Here is a 25,363-nt window from a genome sequence, read left to right as displayed (position 1 = left end):
TGATAATGATGTGTCACTGTAGTTTCATCTATTGTAACATATGGACCACTCTGGTGGAGGATGTTGATAATGGGGAAAGCTATGCATGCTTGGGGGCATATGGGAAATCTCTGCACTTTCTGCTTAATTTTGCTATAAACCTAAAACTGTTCTTAAAAAAAAAATAAAGTTTTGATTTTGAAAGAATGACAATAGAAGGGAGAGAAGGAGAAGAAAAAGTTTAGGCACGAAAACAGCTGAGTAAACTCCCTGGAATAGCCGGACAGAAATGAGACAGGCTCCTGAGCATCTCTGCAGGGGCCTGAGACAATGCTAACAGTTCCACGACAAGCCTTCACAGTCTATCTCTCCCCATCTGGAAGGGAGCACGGAGTGGAGACATATGTTAGTCTAAATTTCTCCTGTTATATTAAAGCTTTGTATAAAACACCTAAAAATTTTAACTAGTCTAGTACTAAAATTTACTTTTTGATTTATTAATATTTACAGGGAAAATACATCTGAACAAATTTCTTACACTATAAAAATTGTTTTGATGTGTTTCTCTGGACTGAGAAGGAAAAAGAAGACTCTAGTTATTATTCAAGATATTTTTTCTTCTGGTGTTATGCTCAGATTTACTCTCCTGGGATGGTACTGTTGTGTCTTAAAAGCAAAGATACATTTCTGTTTCATAAGACAGAATAAGTCAAATCCAAACCTGGACATCCTTGGTGTAAAATCTCTGCTTTATGGAATATCTGTTTGCCTTGAAAAATTAAATTTTTAAGCATAATCAAGGTCTTAGTTAGCCAAGGGTGTCCATTTACTCAGTCACAGGATATTAGGTATCATGTAGCAATTTGTACAGAGCTCTCGATCTGTTTGTGTTTTCCAGAAAGGATAAGGACTGTTGTGGCTTTCCCTGCCCTCCACTCTGACCAGATTTGCAGCCTGGAACTCTGCAGAATTGCCCAGGAAACACCTCTCATCCATTCTGGCTCAGGACAGATCTTCTCTCTGACCTTACCCAATGGCTTCCTGCTTCCTCATTTTGAGTGAATTTGTCTAGAAAAAAAAGTTAGTCTACCCAGATCTGTTACTAATTAGCATTTTGAACATGACACTAATCTAAGGGATTGTGTTACTTTAGTTAAAAAGAAATAGTCTCAAAACGGAGTCACTTGTACAAAGCCCTACATCAGCAAACCAAGACTTAATACCTAATCTGATGGCTGTTTTAGCTTCTCCCAGGAATATAAGCTTAACCAGTCAGTCTGGAATTTCTTGCCTAGCACTAGTACAGTAATCTGCCTGATAGACCCCTGCCTTCCCCCAAAGAAAGGCGCCCTTACCTGAAATAGTCCTTCCTTTCGTTTATGACTTTCTCGTCCTACTCCGTTTCTGTCTTTTAAAACCTTTCCTTTTCTGTAGCTCTTTGAAGCTCCTTTCTATTTGCTAGATGGGATGCTGCCCGATTCAAGAATCACTGAATAGAGTCAATTAGATCCTCAAATTTATGAAGATGAATTTTTTTTTTAACACTTTCAACATCTGAAGACATAGTAATGTTTTAGGCTTTGTCCACAAAGTCAAAACTGTGAAATTTTTGTCATTGGCTAGGGCAACCAAGTCAGAACTTTACACATTGATCCAACAATTGTTTGGGGCTGAACCTGAGGGTTGGGTGGATTTTTGTTTTGTTTGCTTCTTTTGCTTATTCATTCAAACGGCTAAAGTAGTTTAACAGGTATGGGAGGGCAGGATCAGATTCAGGCCCATCCCCTGCATTAATTAAAAGATTTATATAAAGATGAATGTCTTGGAAAGTAATGAAATTTGCTGCTAAAGCAAGCTGAACTCACCTTTGGAGAGAATAAGAGAATAGGCGATAAAAGAAAAAACAAAATGGACAGAAGGGCATCCAAATATTTGAGCTACCTACCACTCGCCAGGGGATGCAAATACGAAAATAGGCTCTGGAATTTTATTTCAAGCCATGCAACCATTTGTGTTATTGTTGTTGCTTTGTTTTGTTTTTGTAAAGGCATTGTTTCCAGTTTTCAAAGTCTGGGTGGTCATTTTGATATGCAGGGTGAGATTGAAATGATAAAATAGTTCCCCACCCAGAACTGAGCACTCCTTTCTCAGAACTCTGCAGCACTTTTCATTCTACTTGGGTCACTTAGCACAATGTCTTCCGTAGTATATATAGCACATATTTCTGCCTTCACCTCTCTATGCCCCCTTGAGGGGCAGGGGGAACATTTTGATCTTCTCGGTACCTCCACAGTACCTCGCCCTGCGCCGGCACACGGTGAGGGCTTAAGGTGGGGTGCTAATGGGCCGGGTCATGGTCAAGTGTACGTGCTCTGGAACCAAACAACTGCTTTGAGCCCCAGCTCTGCCACATCCTACTATGTGATCTTGAGCAAGTTACTTTAGCATTGCTAAAACTGTTTATAATATCTGCTTCCCAGGATTTTCATGAGAAGTTAACTAGATAATCCTAGTACATAATAAGAACTCAAAACATTTAAGATGTTATTAGTGGCCAAATCGTAATGATCTAGACAGAAATGTTCATCAATACTGGTAAACAATTATTTATTTATAAAGTGTACCGGCAAAGAGAAACGTACTCCTGTAGACTAGCACTTAGAGAAGATGGGAATGATAGAAGGTGGGTAAGGGAAAACCACCATTACTTGTCCAGTATCATCAAGAAGGCTTTAAAGATACAAATTAGTAGCTGAAGAATGGTCACGGGGATGGGGAGCATGACACAGAGAATGCAGTTAGCATTAATACGATGGCTAGGTGGAGGGCCAGGGGACGAAGGGAGCAATTGGTGGGATCGTTTTATGAACTATATAGATGTCTAACCAATGCACTGTATACTTGAAACTAATAAACAAACAAACAAACAAACAAACAAATAAATAAGTTAGAGAAAAAAAAAGAAGACTTTAAAGAACTGCAGTTTTAGGACCTCTTAGTTGAAGGGAGAACCCAAAGAGTTTCTCTGGAAGAGTCTTATAGGCAAGCAGGAGAATCCCAGAATACGGCTCTGTGCCTCACTCTCTGAATTGTCCCTATCTAGTTTTCTCCTCCCCAAAGCCCTTCCCAGAACAACACATCTCTGCTGAGCTTGGAAAGGGATGGACACTGAGGAGCAGGTACAGAGCCTGTCATACAACCAGCTGCCACCTACCCTTCCCCTTCAGGAGTACTTGCTTTGGGTATTCTGCCTTGAGAGCTGTGCACCAACTGCATGGCTATGTCCCAGTAATAATGGACAGTGACAAGATTGCAATAACCATAATTATTGCACATGCTAATCCCGAAATAGAATAAACAGACCCACAAGCAAATGGCCACTAATATCTCAGTTAATCCAGTGACAAAAAAAAAAAATAGTAGGTCTGAATTTGGTCTCGAACTCTCATAACCAGTTTATATCTGGAAACATATGATGCTTTGAATCAAGTCAATTTAGAAGGTGTGTTCACAGAAACTATGAACTATAATCCTTCGAAGAAGATAACTGTTAATTAAAAACTTAAAAAAGAATTGGCAATAGTACTAGTTGGTACAACTAGTATAACATATTAGCCATGAAAATGTGCTCTGGCCCACATGCCCAAGGCTCTAAAGTAGCAAAACACAGAATATGAGATCTGTACCAGTGTTTCACTGTGCCCATTTCACACTTAAAGAAACTGAAACCCTGAGAAATCAAATGGCTTACACACAGGCGCACATGCACACACCACATATAAATTTCTCCCCCTTAGTGGAAGGAGTTTATACCATTTTTCCACGCCCATTTATGATTCTAAGACTTGGCTCTTCACATGGCCTCAAAACCCAGTTTGTTTTGTTCTTGGATTAAGTAAACTATTCAAACTAAAGGCTTGACTTGTTCTTAATCTTCGCTTTGAAATACTGACTTAGAGAATTAGTGTCCTGCCCAACAGACCCAGGCACTGAAGGAAGCAAAGAGCCAGCACGCAGACTTCTTTAGCAATCGAAAGTGCTTGGGTCAGAGATCCAGGGACCAGATTTTCATAGAGCTCATGTCGGAACCAGCATTCCATAGTCAAAGATCAAAGCAGAGACAGAGATAAGAGGAAGTTATCTGGGGAGGCACCAGATACTACAGTGGCCAAAGCCAACTGCAATGAAGGAAGCAGCTCTCTTGGGTAATCTAGGGTAGGCGGAATTCTCTGTGAAAGAGAACCACAGAGATGGTGTGCCTTTTGCACACTTGCAATAAAAATATTTCTGATGGGAGGGAGAAAAAGAGCCCAAAGTGATTCTTCCTGGGATCAACTTCAGCCATGGGAACTCAGACACCAGCTACATTTTACTAAGCTGCATTTAAGGCGATGTGGAAATGACCCCATAGGCAGGCCCCAAAGGTAGTGACTGTTCAACCAAGCAGGGCTGTAGATGCCCAGGAACTGGTGCCACCTGACCTGCTTCCAGACGCAGGTTCAGAGATTGGCATGAGGCAACCTAGATTAGGTCTGAGGAAGCAATACACCGTAGAGGATCAGGCCGTTGGCAGAGAAGGCCGTGGATCCCGCAGGAGGGAGCTGACCTGCAGAAGCATCCCCACTGGGCTCTCGAGTAAGGAGAAATCATCATACAGAGACCTGCGGAAATACATTTGGCTCCAGCAAGTCTATCTTGAACCTGGACATTTGTATCATAATGACAAACAGGAAACAGATTTAAGTGAGAAAGGTGATGAGGAAGGCTGATAGATAAGCAGAAGTGATTCTGGATTAAACTAACTCATCAGCTCATTTATGCCACAAGCAAGAAATAGGTCAGAAGGGCCCTCCTAACCCAAATTCTAGTATATTAATTGTAATCATGATCTATATTGTTTTATGAATAACAGAAATGTTGAGCAGCATTTATTTTATGTTGTCAGGGTGGGGGAAAGCCATTTTCAAGTAGAATCTTTTTTTCTGCTCTAAAGAAAAAAATCTGAATGTAGAAAAACATTAAAGATCATATGAGTTGGAAACAAAGCAAAAATAGGCACCCTTTATTCTCGAGTAAGGCCAGGTTTTGGCTTAGTTTTCTTTTGGAAATGTTCCTTATTTTGAAGCCAGTAACTTCAAAGAGGGCCACCTTCACAAGTCAGGGAACATTAGGGGAAAAGGAAAAGGACTTGAACCCATGCAGTGGTTTCCATTGGTGCTTATGGAGCTGCACCCTGCAGCTCAAGTGCCTGCTTTCGAATCCCAGCTCTGCCACTTCTCAGCTATGTAACCCTAGGCAAGTTTATTAACCTCTCTGGGCTTTGGGTTAACTCACGTGTATAAAATTCTACCTACTTCTCACAGGGTTGTCGTGAGGACTAAAGAAATTACTACCTAGAGGATGCTAGAAAAGTATTTTCTGACCATTTTTACCGCTTGCAAATAATAGAAATAGATTGCTATTGAAGATCACTAAATATTTCCAAATGATCATTTGCTTTTCTACTGGTATCATGACATCAACTAAGCAGAAATAAAAGAAGCTAAATGTACAGATAATAAAGTTACTTTTCAGATTTCCTGGATTCTCAGAAAATGTTGTCATCTCAGGATATGTCTAGTTGATCATCCATTCATTTGGAAAATATTCGATGGTAGAAACTAAGCATTAGAGGTGCTGTCCTTCAGAGAAGGAACAAAGTAGACACATTCCTACCTGCATGATGCTTAGACCAGAGCAGAAGAGAATGACATAAGTAACCTAAATATAGGAAAATGAAATGTGATAGGAGGGTGAGTGTGGGGTTGTGGCTGTTGACCAAGTGGAAGGCTGCATCTTGAACAGCCTTGTAACTCCTCCCAGGTGACAGCACAGGTCAGGCACATAGCAGATACTCAATAAATGTTCACTGAATTAATGGATACAGCACCTATTGTGATGTATTGCACTCACGTTGTCCTTTATCTCATAATCTTCAAGCAAGAACACATATTCTTCTTTTTGTGTCCCTAGCACCTAACATCATGCCTAGAACATAGAGCAGGGGGTCAACAAATGTTTATTGAATTGATCTGAATGACTGATAAAACCTAATGTGCCTCTGACCTTTTCAACTGTAACTGACTTATTCAAAGAAGTAAGAAACTTAATGAGATCAGTAGCCAAGTTATTTTTAGGAAGTGGGTCTTTTAGTCCCCATCTCAATTATATATGTAGCTGATTTTCTGCTCAGTCTTAGCTGCCAGGACCTCCTCTTTCTTAGTAAAACTCCCCTCCTTTAGTGTTAGGGTCCCATCTTGTCCTCCCCCATCTCTCTGGACATTCCTTTATTTTTTTCCCTGGATCGTCATCCTCCTCCAGCAGCATAACATGGGCACCTCCGAGCCTCAGTCTTGGGCTATTGTTTCTGTTGAGCCCCTAACTTCATCAACTTGCTCCCTCCAGTAGCAGAACCCCTCACCCCGGGAGCTGACACATGACACGAGACTGAACACGTGACCTAGACCCAGGAGTGAGCATGTGCCCCAAGCAGGAACAATCAAAGTCCCTCGCCGGTGCTGATGGCTGGACCCTGCTGTGATGAAGTTGAGAGGATGTGGCTCTGGGGCTATTGGCAGCATCCAGGCCCTACTACACAGAGTGCATCTGCAGAGAAAAATGGAGACCAGCTGAGTTGGGAGAGGGCAGGCAAGAGCAAAAGAGACACCCGGTCTCAGAGGCCCTGGCTTCTGTAGCCTTTCTATTGGGCTATGAGCTTCCCAGACTCATAAACCTATACATTCTCCCTTTAATTTGACTAGGCCATGTGGGTTGCTGTTGCTTGTTTAGGGATGTGCTGGCACTATAGACTCTCCCTTAGAAACCTTGTTCACTTTTACACCTTTGACCAAACCTCTAGGCAAATGGCTCCCAATTTCTGTCCCCAGCCTCAATCTCTCCCCGAGCCTCGGGACCCCATTTCCAACTCTATGCTGGGCATTTTTCCTGGAGGTCTACTGTCCCTCAACTTGAATATTTCAAAACTCATTGTTTTTGAGCCAGCCTTCTCTTCTAGGCTCTATCTTGACCTGTGGTGCCACCTTTCTCTATCCCAAGACCTTACTTCTCTCTTTCCTTCCTGCCTCACCCACGATCAGGCACTAGGTCCTGTTGCTGCTGCTTCCATACTGTTTCCTACAGCTATCATTTTTTTCTACTCTTCAGCCACCATGTCAGGTAGATGCCTAGCTTCTTGCTCTGTCCCCCTGACTCAATTCTTCTGACATACCATGACCTGAAGAGCAAATTTCCTAAGGCACTGTCCGCTAAATCAAGTCCAGACTTAGCGGAGTCCATAAAACTGCCCGCCAGCCATCTTTCCAGCTTCCAACCACACTTCTCATCTACAAGACTCCTGCTCTCTAAACCCATTATGCAGCCTCACCCACCCACCCATACCTCAGCCCTTGGCTCACCCCTTCCCGCTCTGCTTTCCTTTGTGGTCTAACTCAAATACTGCTTTCCTCAGGGAAACTTCTCTCATCACCCCAGTGAAAAGTGAACTCTCCCCTTGGAGGTCCTAAATACCTTTTATATCTTTAAACAAAGCCTTACGGATACAGAGGATCTACTATGTACAGATATCCCCATGCCAGGCTCTGGGGATATTGCTAAAGATAAGCCGTCTCTGCTGGCACAGAGCTCTCAATCTACCAGTGAGAGACATGCAACTTGTCCCCACTTCATGTATACTGCCTTCTCCTGTAGAAGCTGACAGATTTGTCTCAGCTCCTTGACTAACTTCCAAGATATTTTAGAAAAGGGACTCATAAAACAGTTCCTGACACATTGCTCTACACATAGTAATCCCTCAATAAATATTTATTAACCCATATAAGGCAGGTCTTGCTTAACAAAGGATAAGAGGTGTAAAACAAATGTTATTCTTAAAATTAAGGTCCAGACTTCAGATCGATCCTTTTGATTTGGTCATTTTAACAGTTGTATCTATAGTTTGCCAAATTCTAACAACCCAGTCACTGTCACGGTAACACAAACACTCTCTATAGTATATTTCCTGTTATTTCCATTATGATAGGGAATATGAGTCATTTCATGGTTTATAGCTGACTTAGAACTGTGATTTGCTACAGTATCATAAACTTAAAAGTTAATGGTTTAGGATGGCAATTACACTAGCCAAACATTATTAACATGCTTCTAGTGTGGAAATAACTTCCCTTATCCAGAAATTACTTCCTGGCTAGAAAGCTGTTTAATAGAGGAATTTGGTGTAATAGGACGGAGTATCATCTATTAAAGGCAACAAGCAATTGAATGGGCAATGAGCTAAAATTTTGGAACATCTGTGAACTGTGCTATTTTATAAAATGTCAACAAATAAATTACCTTAAAAAAATGAAGCCTCACTAATGTTTTAATTCTTCATTTTAGGAATCTCACACCTAGTTATCTTTTTTGTTAGACTTGCCTTTTTACAAAGTTGTCTTTTTATATTGGAATTCATTTTTTTCTCACATGTGTAAAACAAGTTCATCAATACATTCAAATTGATGAAGTCTATATACTTCAAGCCTACAAAGAATTTTCTGAGTTAAAAATAATTCTTTGATGAACTGACCATGACATACCTAAATCTTATGCTTTTTTATTTGCATGGAACAAAATTTATTAAGAAATAACATTATTAAGATTGTTTTATATCCAATCTAAAATACTGACAGAAAATCATTCAAACCATTAAAGTCGAGACAGTAAGTAGGAGTGATGATATATTTCATAGGAAAAGGACTCTTGTTTTATTCTGTATATTCAGAGCCTAGCAGAGAACTAAGCATCAGTAGATATTTAAGTAGTTATTGAATAAATGAATTTCAGTTCATTAAATTAGTGATATATCAGGTATAAGGAATTATAGAAATGGAGAATTAAGGGATGCTTACATAAAAATGATACCATGTAAAAACTTTCAAATCATGTTATATTAATAACATGTTAAAGTTTTCATATTAAATGACTTTTTGTTACTAAAACAATATCCATGATTTATATTTGTTTTATCTATTTTGTCACCATTGTATGCAGAGAATAAAAGTAATATTTAATGTTCATCAAAATGAAAGTTAACAGGTAGTTTGATAAGCCTTAGGTTTATAAAGATAGTTGTGTGCTGAAAATACCAATCCTTGTCTAAGGTTTGAACTGGAAGCTTTCTCTCTAAAATTATCCTTTTCAGAATGCTGGTGCTATGTCGACGCTTATTTGGCAAAGTTTTCTTTAAACTATTCTAGATAGTTAATAGAAGGAATTTGAATGACCAGGACAATAGATTTCATTGTATGGGCTTTCAACCCATTTTTAATTGTTTTTATTTAATCTTGGTCTAAATGTTAGCTGTTGGACTAGTACATAATTATTTTTACGAAATGCATAATCATGACTGCCAAATTTTCCATGACTAACTATACCCTGCCAGATGTGTTTTATGTTCTGCTGAGTCACATTTTTTTTTCCAGAACTCTGTGTTCCCACTCTTAATTCCCTTTGGTCTTTTTTCATATTTTTCCTTTTACCTGAATTTTAAGTAAAATGATTTCGTAGCAATTTTTACCATTTCATTTGCATAAAATAATTTTATATGAATTACCCTCAATTTTACCTGTTATCATAAGCTTAACCTATATGCCTTTCCAGGGGAGGTATACATTTTGTGCAATTTATTCTGAAAAGTCATTAAGCCTTTCTATGAAAGAAAAGCTCTCAACAGCCTCATCACATGGCTGAATCACTAGAGAATCCAGTCTTTTTAAAAAATGCTAACCAGTTCCAAAACTTCCACATTTGTTTTCTGCTCTTCAGCTACCTCTCTTCCTGATTAGAGTTTCTGGCTGTAGCAAGGATCAGTAATCACTAGTTAGACAGCAAGAGCTTGGTGTCAGGTGATGCCTTACAAACCACAATGGATCTGTTTTGTTGTTGTTGTTGTTGTTGTTGTTGTTGTTGTTTACTGATCTGAGCATCGTGGAACACTCGCTGCCTGGCCCCTAGACAGAAAAATTTCAGCGACAAATTTCAATTCCTGAATGCCAATGAAAATATTTGGCTGCATGCATGGTTCCTAGAAGTATTCATTGATTCAAAATATATTCAAAAACAACAATAGTGCAAAGGGTTGAGAGATGTAAAGAAAAAAATCCATCTTTATTCCTCCAAGGAGCTCTAGTGGGGAAGACAGACAACAAACACACCGTTGAAATCAAGTAAAGCACTCAATAAAATATATCTGTGAAATTGTTGGAGAGTACTACAGAAATACAGAGGAAAGACTGCAACATCACCTCAGTCATCTTTAGACTCCTCATCAACCACATTTCATCACTGGTTATGCAAAGGCAATGCAACCACTTGTACATGTCTCCATGCACGCATGTTTCAAGGAATAGCCATCCAGATATTTCTACTGGAGAACAGTGAGTTTCCCAAACTGCAAGTATGTTCTACACCAGCTGCAGAGAATTGTTGAGTGCCTATGAATGAATAATTAATCCAATAAGCCTGGGTTTGTGGCCCAATCTGACTTCCACGCATTTGGAAGTAGAAGAAAATATGGCTGTGGAAAGAAAGCTCCTGGGGTCAGAAACCAGATCTGCCCTGTGAAGTTAGGCAAGCCGGTTCACTCAGGTCAGATGGTCGCAGGATCTTCATCTGTAAAATGATGTCTATGGGGTCCCCTCCAGTGCTCTGACATTCTAACATCTAATCATAGAGGAACTGGTCAGGCCTGCCTGATTATCATTATAGTTTAGGAACTTTTCAAACTTCTCAGAATCTCCAAGACATATCCTATAGGAAGGAACTTTGGTAACTGCTAAGCTCGACTTTACTGAAAGGGGTAAAAAATTGTGTAACATTAGTGAAAATTTTTAACAATCGGTTTGTTCCTGTGCAATAAACATCAACAGTGAAATTGTAGAAGTGACTTTTAACGGTGCTGAGCAGCAGCTGATCCAGAAATCATCTGGCCACAGTCTGATCAACCACAAAAAAAAATTGCCATGAGATGTTATTTAACATAGACAGTTTCTCCCTTTTCTTCTTGAAAATAGTAAAAATTTTCAGCGTTTTTCAAATCTCAAAGAATGCTATTTTATATTTACTCAAAAATCTATGCAAACATCCAAGAAATTCCTCTATATTCTGCCTGATAATTTTAGTGAATGCGCAAAATAGATATTCATGTAATTTATCCAACTTTTAGGCACCTTTTGTGTCACGATCTAATGTAAACATATTTTTCTTATTAAATTGCCTATCCTAATACTGCTTAAAGCACTTTATGATTTCAGGACAGTCAGTGGCTCCAAACAGAAGCTGTAGACAGAGCAACAATTCCTTGGGTTTTCTAAGGCACTTGATTGAAGTGTAACATTTTCTCCTAACTACCTTCAACTCTACAGTACAAAGAATCACGGTCCAGGTGAGGCCAAAGACCTGTTAGAGAAAATGACTCAGTCCAGAGACTGCAAAAAGGAGGACTGCATGGCTTACTTCTGCAAATATAAACTTTGTGGGGTTTAGAACTGGAAGAGAGCTCGAAGAGGAAACCAGCAAGTACAGTTTCTAGCTCCCAGGAAGGAGGGACTACAAGAACTGAACCCGGTTGTGTTACTTCAGTCGGGCAAAGGGAGAAAATAAAACTTTTGCAAAGTTGTATTTCTTTTGAAATGAGTGCAATCCTATGGCTCAGCAGGCTATATGTAAATGTGTATAGAGTATGCACTAAAATGCAAGGCTGATATGGGGCTGAGGGCGGGGGGGGGGCGGGATCAGGAGAGAAAAAAAAGACTCCACTCTTCCCTAAAAACTCTCCAGTCTGTCTTGGATGCAACTACAGAGTAATCATTAACCCATGATAGAAAGTGCTTTAACAATGTATACAATGGCACCCAGTAGAATAGAAGTGGACATTCTCTTGCCTGACCATTTTACAGCAAAGCCCTAAAGAAGAAGCCAGAAACGAATTCCAAAAAAAAAAAAAGAAAAGAAAAGAAATAAAAGAAAAAAGAAAGAAAACAAGGCTTAAGACTAGTGGCACGAAAATCTGATTATAATTTTTAATTTTTTGTTTCTCTGCACTTGAGCAGAACTAACTCAATCCCACATATGTCTTCTTCAATGTGAGAACAATTCTTTCTGGAACCACAGGACTACAGATGTCACGCTAGAACTCTCCCAGAGGCAAACTGCCAGGTTTGCGGCTGCTTTTCCTTGGTCGCTACCCGGGATTCGGCTGGGTTGTGCCGGGGCTAACTGACCTTCGCACCTGTGGGCAGACTCCTGCATTTGCACCACGTCTATAGAATGCGACCCACGCTAAGGTCCCTGTAGGGTAGGAAGACCAGGTATCATTGCCTTCGGGGTAGAAGACGAAACTGCAGCTGGGAGAGGGCAGTGCTCATCCTCACGCGGTTACTGGGCTGCAAATTCCGAAGCTCAACCCCGCGTGAGCGAAGCGCTGGGGAGGTGCCCTCCGCTGTCCAAGCGGAGCCGGGAGCGGGTACCTGCTATTAAACTTGGTAAATGTTGCTGCTCCACCGGCCGGGACAACATTATATCACCAAGTGGAAGGGAAGAATCCCTCTCCGCCACCTCGAGAACTTCTAACAGAACTGCCGCTCACTCAGGCTGGGCCGCGGGGTCGCTGACCTAGGGATCCCGGGGGCCTAGGGGATGAAGGGACAGGGGACCTGGGGGTGAGGAGGTGCGGGAGGCCTGGTTCCCCTCGACACCTGGAGCGGCCAGCGACGGAGGAGCAGCTTGGTGCTCCGCGATGCAGTTGAATCACGGGTGAATCACCCCTTTCAGGGTCTCGGAGTTTCCTACGGGGAGGAGGCGGGGCAGGGGTGTGGACTCACCGGGGCCGCCCACAACGACGGCGAGTGACCCGGCGGGGGCGGGGAATCGGGAGGAGAGGCGGGGCGCGCGCTGGGGACCGCTGAGGCGCGGGTGTCCGCGCGGCCCTTTATAGCGCGCCCCGAGACTCGGTGCTCCCCCAGACGCGAGCTCCCGGCGCCCCGTCCCGCTCCCTCCTGCCATCCTGGGGCGCCTTCAGCCCGACCGCTACAGCCTCCAGCGTGCAACGGCATTCTTCTGACTTCGCCGCCAGATCAGGGACATGGCGACCCCCACCTGGCCCTGGGTGCCCCACCCCGAAGCTGCCGTCTCTCGGACAATCCTCTTCGGCTGGGTCCTCGTTCAGTTGGCCGGAGCCTCAGGTGAGTGGCACCTGCCCCCTGAATCCATAGGGCACGCTGCCCTGAGGAGTGGGTACAGTCCTGGCTGCAGAGGTCTCGCCCTACTGTACGTAGGTGTCGCTCCGCGCCCACCGGACTTGGCTGCGCGCGCGCACAGCGTTTGAATGAACCGGGTCCCGGGGCGGGCAGGCGGGAATAGGTGTTTCTCGCCTGGGATCCTGCCTGCCCCTTCTACTAGACAATGCTTGCGCATTGTTGCTTAAGTGGATTTGTGGCTCCAGCTTTAAGTTTAGAAAAAGATCTTCCCAGTGACCTTGAAGGTGGTGGGACTTAGGTCCTCACCTGCACAGGTCGGCGTGCAAGGGTTGGATATTAACCTTAATTAAATGTGCACTTGCCTTAGTAAAGAGCAGCCCTCGGTCTTGTCTTGATCTTTTTTGGGAGGGGGTTTGGGTTAAAGGCAATCCTAAATGTCACTTAGATTTGAGCAGTCACCACATTGTTCATGGCCCTTATGCCTATTGTGTGCGGGGACGGGGAGGGGAGCGGGGGTGGGGGATGGCAGGGCAGGCGGAAATTGATCTACTTAGTACTGGCAAAGAGACCTTAATAATAAAGCATCTTAACCGATGTGCATCCGTTGGTGTGACAGACTGCACGTCTGCTTAGGTGTCTGTGGCACTTTCGATATAGAGACATTTTAGATATAAATGAAAGAAGTCAAGATTTGATTTTTCCATTTTATGCAACCCTAACTCTTCTCACACATGGGATTTGCCCTTTTCCATGATTTATGGAAGACCATATCCAGCCTCCCCTGATAGAGTTGAACCTTAGAGTCCCACACTTCCTCATCTGGGCCATGGCCATCCTGGGATACTGATGGCTCCTGGGCTGTGCTTCCAGATCAAATTATCACAGGATTTCCCCCATGAATAATTTCAAACAAGGATTTCAAGCTCCTTGCCTCTTTCCTTAGATTACAAGGAACATTTTGCTGTGAGAAAATTCTAGGTTTAGAAAAAATTTGAAGTTTTCCTTTCTCTTGATAATTCAATAGTGAAGCTTTTGTGATTGGAAAAAAAAAATAATGCAAGGTTTATGGTGATGTTGAGAAGGGGGCGGGAAAGTTTTTTATACCATCAACATGAAATCAGGTACTGAGAAGTTCATGTAATAATAGCTCTTTCTCTGTTATTTGAAGGCACTACAGGTGTCGTGGTAGCATATAATTTAACTTGGAAATCAACTAATTTCAAGACAATTTTGGAGTGGGAACCCAAACCCATCAATCATGTCTACACTGTTCAGATAAGGTAAGCTAGGCACAAAAAAAGAAAAAAAGAAAAGAAAAATAATTTTTTAATGTTCCCACTTTCTTGTGCTGAATACAAATGTCTTTAGAGCTGATTACTGGATGAAACTATTTAATAGATGACAAAGAAAAGGGCGTTCATGGTAATTTGCTGACCAGAGCCATACTCTATCAAGCCTGCATGCAACATTTCCCAGACCTTAAACTGATAGAATGTTTTAATTGTTTCAAGAGACGATAGGAAAATTCCTAAGTGTGGTATGAGCTGCGGAGAGGTGAAACTTCTTGAGCAGGCTGTGGTGGCACTGGTAGATAGAGTCCTGGATGGATGATAACTATTCTCATTGAAGTGCACTGGTCTTTTTCCATGCTGTCTAGACTGTGAGTCTGCTCTAACGTGTTAAGGAAAAGGCAGGGAGGAGTTCGGAAGTATACAGTGCCCTGAAGCAGTGTTTGATTCACTAATCTTTGGACTCACGATTCAAAATTCGATTACATACATAATATCGGAGGAGGTCAAGTTTGTGACTCACCAAGCTGAAAAGAAATACTCCTCTGTCTGCACCCTCAGCTGTCAGGTCTGCTCTGCTCATTTATCCTTGTGTCTGATTGACAGCTCTCCCCAAGAGCCCATAATTTAGTATATTCAGTCAAAATGTTCACATGTCTTCCTTGATATTTTCATCATATTCTTGCAAGTTTTTGGTTGTCGAAATGTTCTAAGAGACTTGATAGAGATCTTATTAAATAGAGGAGAGCAACTGTGGAAATTATTTTAACACTAATTGTATAAAGGCACAAAAGTACCACTGACTAAAGACACAAAAGTATGCACCTCCTAGGATGGAGGGGGTCTTTTAGGTGGATGTTCTTCTTTTTCAAAGTGAACTTCACAATCGCTGTTGCCAAACCAACAGAGAAGAAAATTTGTGTGTGTTCACCCATGCATGTATAGATAGAGAGTGAGAGAGAGAAAGGAACTTCATAACCTGAGGTAATAATTACGATTATGGTCAAAGTTGTCCATTCAGATTCTACTAGTCAAGAATAAGTAATTAATTCCACTAATACAGAGCCGAAGCTTACCTTAGTAGACACTTTCCCTCTGAATAGTGAAAATAAGATTTTAGGAGCAATACTTACCTCCTAAATATACTCGATCTTATGTTTGGTGTGCATGTGGAAACATATTTATAATTTACCTGATTTTTTTTTAAACATAAGCCTTTGTTAACTCTCAGTTCTTGGACTTTTCCAAGGCTGCTGTTATTTAAGTGAACGCAGCCCTTGATGTGCAAACGTCCCAGTGCGAGCTGCCGCTTGGGGGCGCCCGAGGACACAAAGGTTCCTCCAGAGCCGGGGATCTTCCCCGTGTCCTTGCAGGTGTGCTAGAGCAGCAATCCCCAACCTTTTTGGCACCAGGGACCAGTGCTCCTATAAGAATCTAATGCTTGGTGATCTGAAGTGGAGCTTAGGTAGTGATGCTAGCACTGGGGAGTGGCCGCAAATACAAATGAAGATTCGCTTGCCCGCCGGTCGCTCACCTCTTGCTGTGCAGCTGCTTCCTAACAAGCCACCAACAGGTACCGGTCTTCGGCCCCGGGGTTAGGGACCCCTGTGCTAAAGAACCTGTGAGCGGTCTCTCCGCCCTGCCGGAGACCTCACTCTTCTCTGTCCTCCCCATTGGTACATGGGATTTCTAGGTGAAAAGGCCCATAGCAATCATTTTACAGATGAGGAAACTGCTGCCCTGGGAAGGTGAGGTATTTATTCATGATTGCATTGATGGTGAGTGCCCAGCTGGGTCTGGAACCAAGGTCTCCCCAGGGTTTCGCCAACACCACCTCTTCCCGTGGGTCTGCCACAGTCTGAAGTGAGGCCCCAGAGCTGGGAGGAGGGAGAATCATTACCACAGTATCTCCTCCGTCTTCCTTTCCTCTCAGTTTTCTTTTTCCAGAGGAAGCACCTTAACCGCAGCTCCTCTTCATCCACTTACGGCCTGATCCCAGCTATGGGGCGCCACTGCTATGCCTGAAGCCCCTTCTTGGAGCTCCAACTGTATTTTTCCCCTTTGGAAACAATTTCAGTCATGGTTGCAAAGTGTTACTGGCTCAAGCACTGAAACATCACCTGTATCACTGATTCGGTGGGAATGTTCTCTATTCTAAAACTGAACTTCCAAAGCTTCTAGAAAACAGCCTCCACCTAAATTGGTGAGTCTGGATTCTGTTGGAATTCTTTGGTTATTCAGGCAGGACTTTTATTCTTTACAAATCAGGAGATTTTGCTATACCTGGAGGACCTTCAAAGGCTTTTAAAGTTTAATACTGGTAAAAGGCATCCAGAGGCACTTACTGCAAAATACCCCTTCATTCCTGTTTCACATGACTTTACTAGTTTTAGTGACATAGGTGCTTGTGCTAAGTTTTGCCACAGAGTAAGTACTGTGCTTCCTAGGTATGAGCTGGGAGGACCGAAATACCAGTTTCTTAGATGGGAATTAGCCCCAGAGCTCAGCAGTCTTTCTCCTGTTATCTGAACAACTTGTTTGCCATAGCAATGGAAAAGAATCATGTTCTCATTCATTTTTATAAAATGCATTTTGGTCACTCTGGAATTAAGACAGCCTCTCCACTTTTATCATAGAAAATTAGAAAAATCTAAGAAACCAAAAATATTTCTGTATCAATCTTAGTTTATGAATTTTAGGACAAAGAGTGTGTTCACCATACCCTCTTAGCCTGGTTATTTAGTTAAGATTTTTTTAAAAAACATATTTATGGCTCTCATGCATGGATTTAGACAATTTATATGGCAGCTTGTTTTCTTCCTGATTCAAGCTGTAAATGCAAACCATTTATTACTTAGCCTGGCCGTGTATAGCCATAAAGCCCTGCTGCTTAACAGTAAACACAAAGGCATGGACCCCCTACTACCAAGCAGACCACATTCAAAATGAAGTACTTTAATGGAAATATCAGTGCTGGGGAACAGGGAAGGGAGAGGTCAATTCTGAACAAGGAGATCTGGAGATTCCTGGGGAAAGTGGGATTGGAGATAGCCTTAAATGATGGATAGGGCTCTGGCTGTTGACGATGCTGAAGAGAAGGGAAGAACAGTGTAGCTGTCAATTTATGGGGCCAGAAGTGTGTGGATTGAGTTGCAGTGACATTGATCTATGAATTGTTTTGGTCCTTTAAAATAATTTCATATTTAGTAGAAGTTCTTTAAATCATTTTCTCTTCAATACATCTTACAAAAGAGAGAGAGATCTTTTAGCTTCTTACCCTTTTAGACTTTGTTAGATACTACCTGTTTTGTTATTCTTTAATCTTTAATGGAATGTATTCTTTAATCTTTAATGGAATGTACTCATATCTTGTAAAAGTGAGGGAGGCATGTAGTATAATGTGACGAACAGTCCCAACTATGTGACCTCGTACAAGTTACTTAGTGTTTCTGAGTTTCAGTATCCATGTGCGTGTTAAAAAGATCCAAAACCTTCTTGAAAGGTTTATATCAAATGAAGTGATACGTGTAAAGGGCCCAGTACAGTTCCTGGTGCATAGTAGATTCAGTGAATGTTAAATAACCACACCAATAATGGCCATGATAGAATGTAATATACAGAATGTATTGTATAAGCTCTATTATTACTACATTGACTCTAGTCTACTGAGAATACAGAATGTGATATAGTAAATAGAATATAGTAGGATATAATAAATAGTAAATAATAGGGTCTTAATGGAAAAATCGTCTACATTTTAAGAAAGATATTTAACAAAATGGTTAAGAGCATGGACCCAGCAGTCAAACAGCTGTCTGGCTCAATGTCCAGCTGTGCGACTCTGAGCTGATCACCCAGTCTCACTTTGCCTCAGTTGCCTTATCTGTAAAAACAGAGATGATTACAGAGACACCCCGGGTTGCTGTGAGGACTCAAGCACATTTAAAGTGCCCCATAGCAAATGCCTACTCAGGAGTGGTTATGGACACTATTTTTGAAACAGAACACCACAACCAGAAAGCCATCCATGTTATTGAATGCAAATCATAATGTTCCATTTCTCTTCCTTCCTTCTTTCTTTTAGCCATAGGTTAGGAAATTGGAAAAGCAAATGCTTCTCCACAACAGAGACAGAGTGTGACCTCACTGATGAAATTGTGAAGGACGTGAAGCAGACATACTTGGCGCGAGTCCTTTCCAAGCTGGCAAATGCCACCAGTTCTGCTGCGGAGCCTGTGTTTACAAACTCCCCAGAGTTCACGCCTTACTTAGAGAGTAAGTAGTTTGGTTTGTAATAACCTTTCATTCTTGTTGTTAAAAGCTTCTGAATCTTCTTGTGAGCCTGTGACCCTTAGGGGCCATCAGATTATTTCTCCATAAACACATCTTTTTTCTCAGAATCGGTAAGCGCCACGGTCCTCTACTGTGGTGGGAAGTTCACAGAGTGTGAACTTCAGAGTTGATAACAAGTTCATCAAGTAACTTTCCCCACCGTTCTGACCCCAGACCTTACCAGTAACTGGCTGGGTAGGATGGCGGGGGAGCCGGAAATCCACCAAGGCTGGGGTTTCAGCATATTCCCATACCTATTTCTGAGATTATATTTACATATATACACACATATATATCCTGAACATTCTGTCACATCATCAGAGCAGAAGTCAAGTTTAAGATTTTTTAATAGTCACAAATCCACAGGGAAAGTTCAGTTTCCCTCTGAGCCCATAATTGGGCTTGCTGACCTTTTTTAATCAGTTGGCCTTGGAGTCCCATGATGTGCCAGCACTTGCCCAGCCAGCTCCCAGCCTGCCTCCTTCTTGCTGGCTTTGAAAGTGCGGAATGCCTTCCCCCCAAGCCTTTGCCCCAGTAAGCTGACTTTAGCATCCACTAAGGGAATGCAGAGGATTGCTGACAAGTTGGAGCATACCTTTTTTTCTCAGGACTATCGTTCTGAACTAGGTATTTTAAATAAACACGTATAGCACATTGAGAAGAGTGAAATCAGTTAAGGTCTTTAAATCTTCAAAGATCTTCTAGGAAGACCTCGAATGAAAGGTTAGAATGAAAGTGTCATGTTATTGCTGCCTTTATATTGACCCCTCTATCCTGTGAGAGAGAACAGTTTCTCGAGGCAGCAATAGAGAAGGGATCGAGAGACAGTCGAGCAAACTTTCCCTGCTCATACCTACTTTGGGGGTCCAGAAAGGAAGCTGCCTTCCCCGAACCCCTGTTTGCCAGACCCTGTCTTCAGACTCCTCTGGCACTTTCTACCTGTGTGTCCCTCACAGCACTCAGCTGGAGTGTAGGCACCACATCCACACCACCTCCGGTAACTCCGTGGGATTACTGATTGTCATTCACCTTCCATTGGTGGCATCCTCATGATTTTCTGTTATAGCCGTTGAGTTTTTTGTAAGCCACTTCAAATCCTTTTTTGCTGAAAGATAGAAAAAATTTTACACATTAATTTTGTAAGGAACTCACACAAACATACACATACTTGCTTATAATTCATGTTTAATTATTGGGATTGATTTTACTGTCATTCGTTGAAAGCACACACAATAATTGAGCCATTCCAGAGTCCCAGAGGTTAAAACTGGTTCCTCGAAGTACCAAGGACATTTCTTGGGCTTTCCACATCCCCTAATTTCTTGTATATAAAATATGGAATCTTATGCAAATGTATTGTTTAATATAGTAGCTACTAACCACATGTGGTTATTGAACACTCAAAAAATAGCTAACGCTATAAGAGTAAAATACACACTGGATTTTGAAAAATATTTCCAAAAGTTTTTATATTGACTACATGTTAAAATGATAATATTTTAACTATTTAGGGTTAAATAAAATATATTATTGAAATTATTTTACCTGTTCCTTTTTACATTTTCTAAAATGTGACTACAGAGAAATTTAAAATGACATTTGTGGCTCCCATTCTATTTCCGTTGGGCAGCACGGCCATAGAATGTCTCGGGGTTTAGCTCTGGTGCCACTTAGCTAGCAACTGCCAGGGACTTGATTCTATGCAGATGTTTTATGAGGGGTGACCAGGTTGTTAGCTGTGATAACTAAATGGGATTCTGTTTTGTAGAGAATTCTTTGGTTCTAACGAAGCTCATTTTCTATGTTTCAGCAAACCTCGGACAACCAACAATTAAGAGTTTCGAACAAGTTGGAACAAAACTGAATGTGACCGTACAAGATGCACGTACTTTAGTCAGAAAGAATGGCACATTCCTCAGCCTCCGGGATGTTTTCGGCAAGGACTTAACTTATATACTTTATTATTGGAAAGCTTCAAGCACAGGAAAGGTGAGGATTCCTTCATTTGTTTTAATGACTTATTTTAAATGGTAGATTTTTGATTTTATAGCCCACTTCTTCCCTAATTTGAAAATGCCAGAATGGGGTGGTTGAGAGGGCAGCGTGCTGGACTGGGGAGGGATGCCTGCTGTCCTGGTTCTGTCTGTCACTTTGAGCAGCCTTGTGACCTTGGGCAGGGTCCCTTGGATACCCCTTCCCTCAGCCAACGGGCTGGACCAGATAATCTCTAAGGTTCCTGGCAGCTCCCACATTTAATCCTCTATTGAGGATCACAGAGACAATATTTGTTTTCCATTCAACCATTAATGCGTCATTCCTTTTTTTCCCCTTTACTGTAAATATCTTCTAAAGGGGTAATTTGGGTTGAATGTGCCTAAATTGATATCTTCAGTCTTGGGAAAAGTATCCTCAGCAGTTATCAGGGAAACCTGTTTGGCCGAGTCACTTCTAATCCTGTATGTCAGGTGTGTCCATGTTGGCTTTTACTTCCACAGTGACTTAGTAAAGAGAAAAGAATTCACTCTGAGACCAGATGAATTAAGAACTCTTTATCTTTTAACAGAAAACAGCCAAGACAAACACTAACGAGTTTTTGGTTGACGTGGATAAAGGGGAAAACTACTGTTTCAGCGTTCAAGCAGTGATTCCATCACGAAATGCTAACCAGAAGAGTCCCGAAAGTCCCATTAAGTGCACTACCCACGAGAGAGGTGTATTCAGAGGTAAGTGGCTCTGCCGGGCAGACACGGATGCTCAGATGCCTTCCAGAGGACTAGCACTACCCTCAGAACCAGAATGTGCTTTTGTTCAGAGGGAAACTGTCTTGGTTTTTCTTGTTCTTGTGGGTGTTTTTGGTACTCTTACGATTTCAGGCATTTAGAAATGTCTCTGTGTTTTCCCTTATATTAGCAAGTGTTTTCTTGAACACCTACCATGTGCTAAGCACTCTGTTGAGCACCGGGCACACAATCCGTGCTTAGGATTTAGCATCAATCACAGATTTCTCTGGGCATGTTTTCATATCTAAATTCTGATCTCGAGGGTTTGGGGGGGAGCTTCTGGTCCAGTGGCAGCAGCACCCGATAGACATTTGTGAGCACCTACAATGGGCTGTTGCCACAGAAAAGATCAAGTCTAACCTGTGAAGGGAAGGGATTAAGTCTATCATATATACCCATGTGCGTGTATGTCCACACATGTGCGCACACCAGGCCCCAGACACTGTGTAAGCAAGATGGTTGCCAACTAGAAGCGCTACAGGTGTTCAGACATGTACATGAGGCTGCAAGCCGATGAGTCTCTCTCTAGGCTTTGTAGGGAAAGTGCTCTTAGTACTTTCAGGGATTAAAAGAGTCAGAGGGTAGTAATGATGACCTAGCTCCTTACTAAGAGGAAATTTAAAAATTTGAAAACACTTTAAAATAAATTCTCCCACATTTATTGACGTTGACAGGAGAAAAGGACTCTACTTCTCTTTTTGTGCTGATAGTTTATCACTGACACCAAACTCAGCCTTATTTTTAGCCATTGGTTTCTAACAGCTGCACTTGCTTCCATCTATGTGTGTCTTTTCTAGACTTCAAATATTATCCAGTTTACTAAATGACCCGTTTAATGTTTTTTGTCATTGTCAATTGCCCTAAAACATCTAGGAGTTGACAAAGTGTTTCCTAATCAAAATGTATTGTGGTGGAGGAAGTGAAGGAAAGAAAATTTAAGTTATGCAAAAGCACGATGGCGTAATCTGGGGTTGAGCCCTCGGTTCTGCCCACTGATAGATGGGATTCGAGCTCTCTCTCTAAGCTGATGTGGTACATTTTACTTTTCAGATATGTTCTTCATCATCGGGGCAGTGGTGTTCCTGGTCATCATCTTCATCATCGTCCTGTCTTTGTCTCTGTACAAGTGCAAGAAGACCAGAGCGAGGCGGAGCAGAAAGGAGACCTCCCCGCTCAATGTTGCATAAAGCATGCACCGTTGGAGCTGCCAGCTGCTGCAGAGTTTATATTGCACTGTGACCAATAACTTTTAAGAGAATAGACTATATGGAAACACAAATGAGTACTTTGAAGCATGAAGACCAGTGGGCTCAAAAAAAGTTCATTATCCGACCTGTTCTCACAATTAGCCCTCCGGTTTCAATATCAGCATTAGTCATTTTGGAATGTAATGAGTGGTACGACCAATTTTAAGTTGTTTTTTTTTATTTCTTTTTTAACACTATGGCATCTCTTGCACATAGACTGTATGTTCTGTACTCAAGGTGAAACCAGGTCCTCCAAGCAAAAACAAATCAACAAATGCCTTAAGAAATCCTGGGTGGACTTTTGGAGGACTTTCAAGAGGCTGACTTCAAATCCTGTGGGAGAGTAAAATGGAAATTGGGTGGACTTTCTAACATATGTCTATCTTTTTGTAATATGGTGTTTTGGTTCTGCTTTTTTTTTAAGAGTTCTTTTGGAGGTTCAAAACAATTGGCAGACTTTCCTATGAATGTGTTAAATGCAGAAGACCTCTATTTTGGGCATGTTCCTAACATGCATCATAATTAAGCACTTTAACTGACTTAAATGCTGTTGATTAAACACTTGACAGCTAAGTATATTTTTATAAGACTACTATACAAATATACTACATAGAGTTTATGACTTAAGGTACTTCAAGCTTATGTTGTCAACATTGTATATATATATATAATTTTTAAAAAGTTTTATACATGGGGATTTTCTATTTATAGAGGTAATATTGTTCTGTTTGTATATATTGAGATAATTTATTTAATATACTTTTCTATAAATAAAGGTGACTGGGAATTGTGACTATTGTATTTATTATATCTCCCATTTGTTACTTATTTGATCTTTGTATTAGTTGGCTTGGCTACAGTAACAAAGGACCCTAAAATGCTTACTCGGTTATGATAATATTATCTTTATTTCTCACTTACATTACAGCTCTGTGGCTATGGGTTGATTGCAGCTCTTCCCAATGTCTTCTCATTGTAGGACCCAAACCAAAAGCGAAGGCTGTTTGGATTAGGGCAGAGGGAAAAGCAGAAAACTGGTAGAAACAGGCAGCCATGTCCTCAAGCTTTAAGCTGCCTCTTAAAACTTCTGCTCCATACTGGCTCACTGTCATTTCTGCTCCCATGCCACTGGCCCAAGCAAGACACATGACCAAGTCTGACGATACTCTGCCTACAGGGAAGCAGCACAAGTGACACAGCAATAGGCAGGAACGTATAACGTTACAGGGAAGAAAGAAATTGTACAATCTACTAAAGATTTAAAGGGAGAGATTTCTTCCCATGGGCATTAGTTTGTGTTGCAGGTGAAGATTCGAGAGGCGAAAAGAAGAAAAATTCTTTGGATTATTGTCTTAAAAGAAAATTGGATAAAAGGACAATACAAGCTAGGGTCAGAGAGAAGTAGATTGGAGTTTCTAGAGTAAATTAAAAGTAAACTAAATTGAGAGTTCTTTGCAGGCAGGACTGGGTCCAGCTCCTGTTTACTGCTCCCTTGGGGTGGCTGTGCCAATGGGCTTTTAGTCATGGTGGAGTCAAGGTGACTTCATAACCTCCCTCTAGAATGGAGAAACAGTAGTCCTCCATTCAAATAAAATATAGCAGAACAGTCTTTTTCTCTCAACTTTTTTGAAAAGGGATTCTAATTAGAGGTGAAAATGAGGTTCTTGGCACCTAGTTGAGGCAAAACCCTATTTGCTTTCTGCCGTAGAAGGCTGGGCCAGTACAGTCTAGGAAAAGCATCCAGATGGCACACCTGCCTGGATGTAGTCCCACAAGGAGACACTGAGCAAGCGTACAAATGAAGACTTGGTTCACTGTCCAGCCATTCATAAATTTTAAGTCCATTTTGTTCCTTTGCTCAAAAGAACTCTAAACATTGGAAACAAAACTCTCAACATGAAATGTTTGATATAACATCATGTTCTAAGGAAGAATGGGCAAAACAAACCTTCAATGTTCCCATAAAAATGGTAGTTTGAAAAAAAGAAATGGTAAAAATTTTGTAGAAATGAAGGGAAGCAGACCAGTGGTTAGTCGATGGGGCTGGTTTCGTTGGCTGGTTTTCCATGGTCAATCTGTGTCGATCGATGCTGGGGAAGAAGAATCGTACACTGCTGCAGTGGTCGTCATGCCGGGAAAAGGTGGAGGTTTGTTTGCAGCAGAGTCAACAAGACAAAGGTTGGCCTGGGACGTGTCCTAAAAGTGTGCGTGGGCCATTATCTTGAATTCCCGCTCACACGAGGCCTCCCAGACAAGGAGCTTAGCGCAATGCACTAACTCCCAGACGAACTCCCAGAGAGGACATCTGGCTGGGCGTTTCCATCAGCCTGCACTTTCTCTGCCAGGAATCACTACAGTGTTATGTAATTCCGTGGCCTCATAACCTAAGAAATTTGAATGGTTCCACTAGAGAAAGTACTGGCAAAATGAAAGCAGATCTGGGTAGT

General features: G+C 41.6%; 1 protein-coding gene across 1 annotated transcript; it reads left to right on the top strand.

The window, feature by feature from the left end:
- The first annotated feature begins 13,079 nt into the window (after nt 1–13,079).
- Nucleotides 13,080–23,709, top strand: F3 (coagulation factor III, tissue factor). The gene is made up of 6 exons (XM_039874807.1): nt 13,080–13,253; nt 14,437–14,548; nt 18,642–18,832; nt 20,700–20,878; nt 21,453–21,612; nt 22,720–23,709. The coding sequence occupies exons 1-6, from the start codon at nt 13,154–13,156 to the stop codon at nt 22,854–22,856; spliced, it is 879 nt and encodes a 292-aa protein (XP_039730741.1). The 5' UTR covers nt 13,080–13,153; the 3' UTR covers nt 22,857–23,709.
- Nucleotides 23,710–25,363: the final 1,654 nt, after the last annotated feature.

This window comes from Pteropus medius, unplaced genomic scaffold, assembly GCF_902729225.1.
Source record: "Pteropus medius unplaced genomic scaffold, Ma_sr-lr_union100, whole genome shotgun sequence".
NCBI lineage: Eukaryota > Metazoa > Chordata > Mammalia > Chiroptera > Pteropodidae > Pteropus > Pteropus medius.
This window is presented reverse-complemented; position numbering and strand designations above follow the sequence as displayed.

What these genes read in the sequence shown, in the direction of transcription:
- F3 (XM_039874807.1), top strand. Translation starts at nt 13,154, where the DNA reads ATGGCGACCCCCACCTGGCCCTGGGTGCCCCACCCCGAAGCTGCCGTC. An exon ending in TCAGTTGGCCGGAGCCTCAG is followed by an intron (nt 13,254 to 14,436) that starts GTGAGTGGCACC and finishes TGTTATTTGAAG; the next exon opens with GCACTACAGGTGTCGTGGTA. An exon ending in GTTCACGCCTTACTTAGAGA is followed by an intron (nt 18,833 to 20,699) that starts GTAAGTAGTTTG and finishes TCTATGTTTCAG; the next exon opens with CAAACCTCGGACAACCAACA.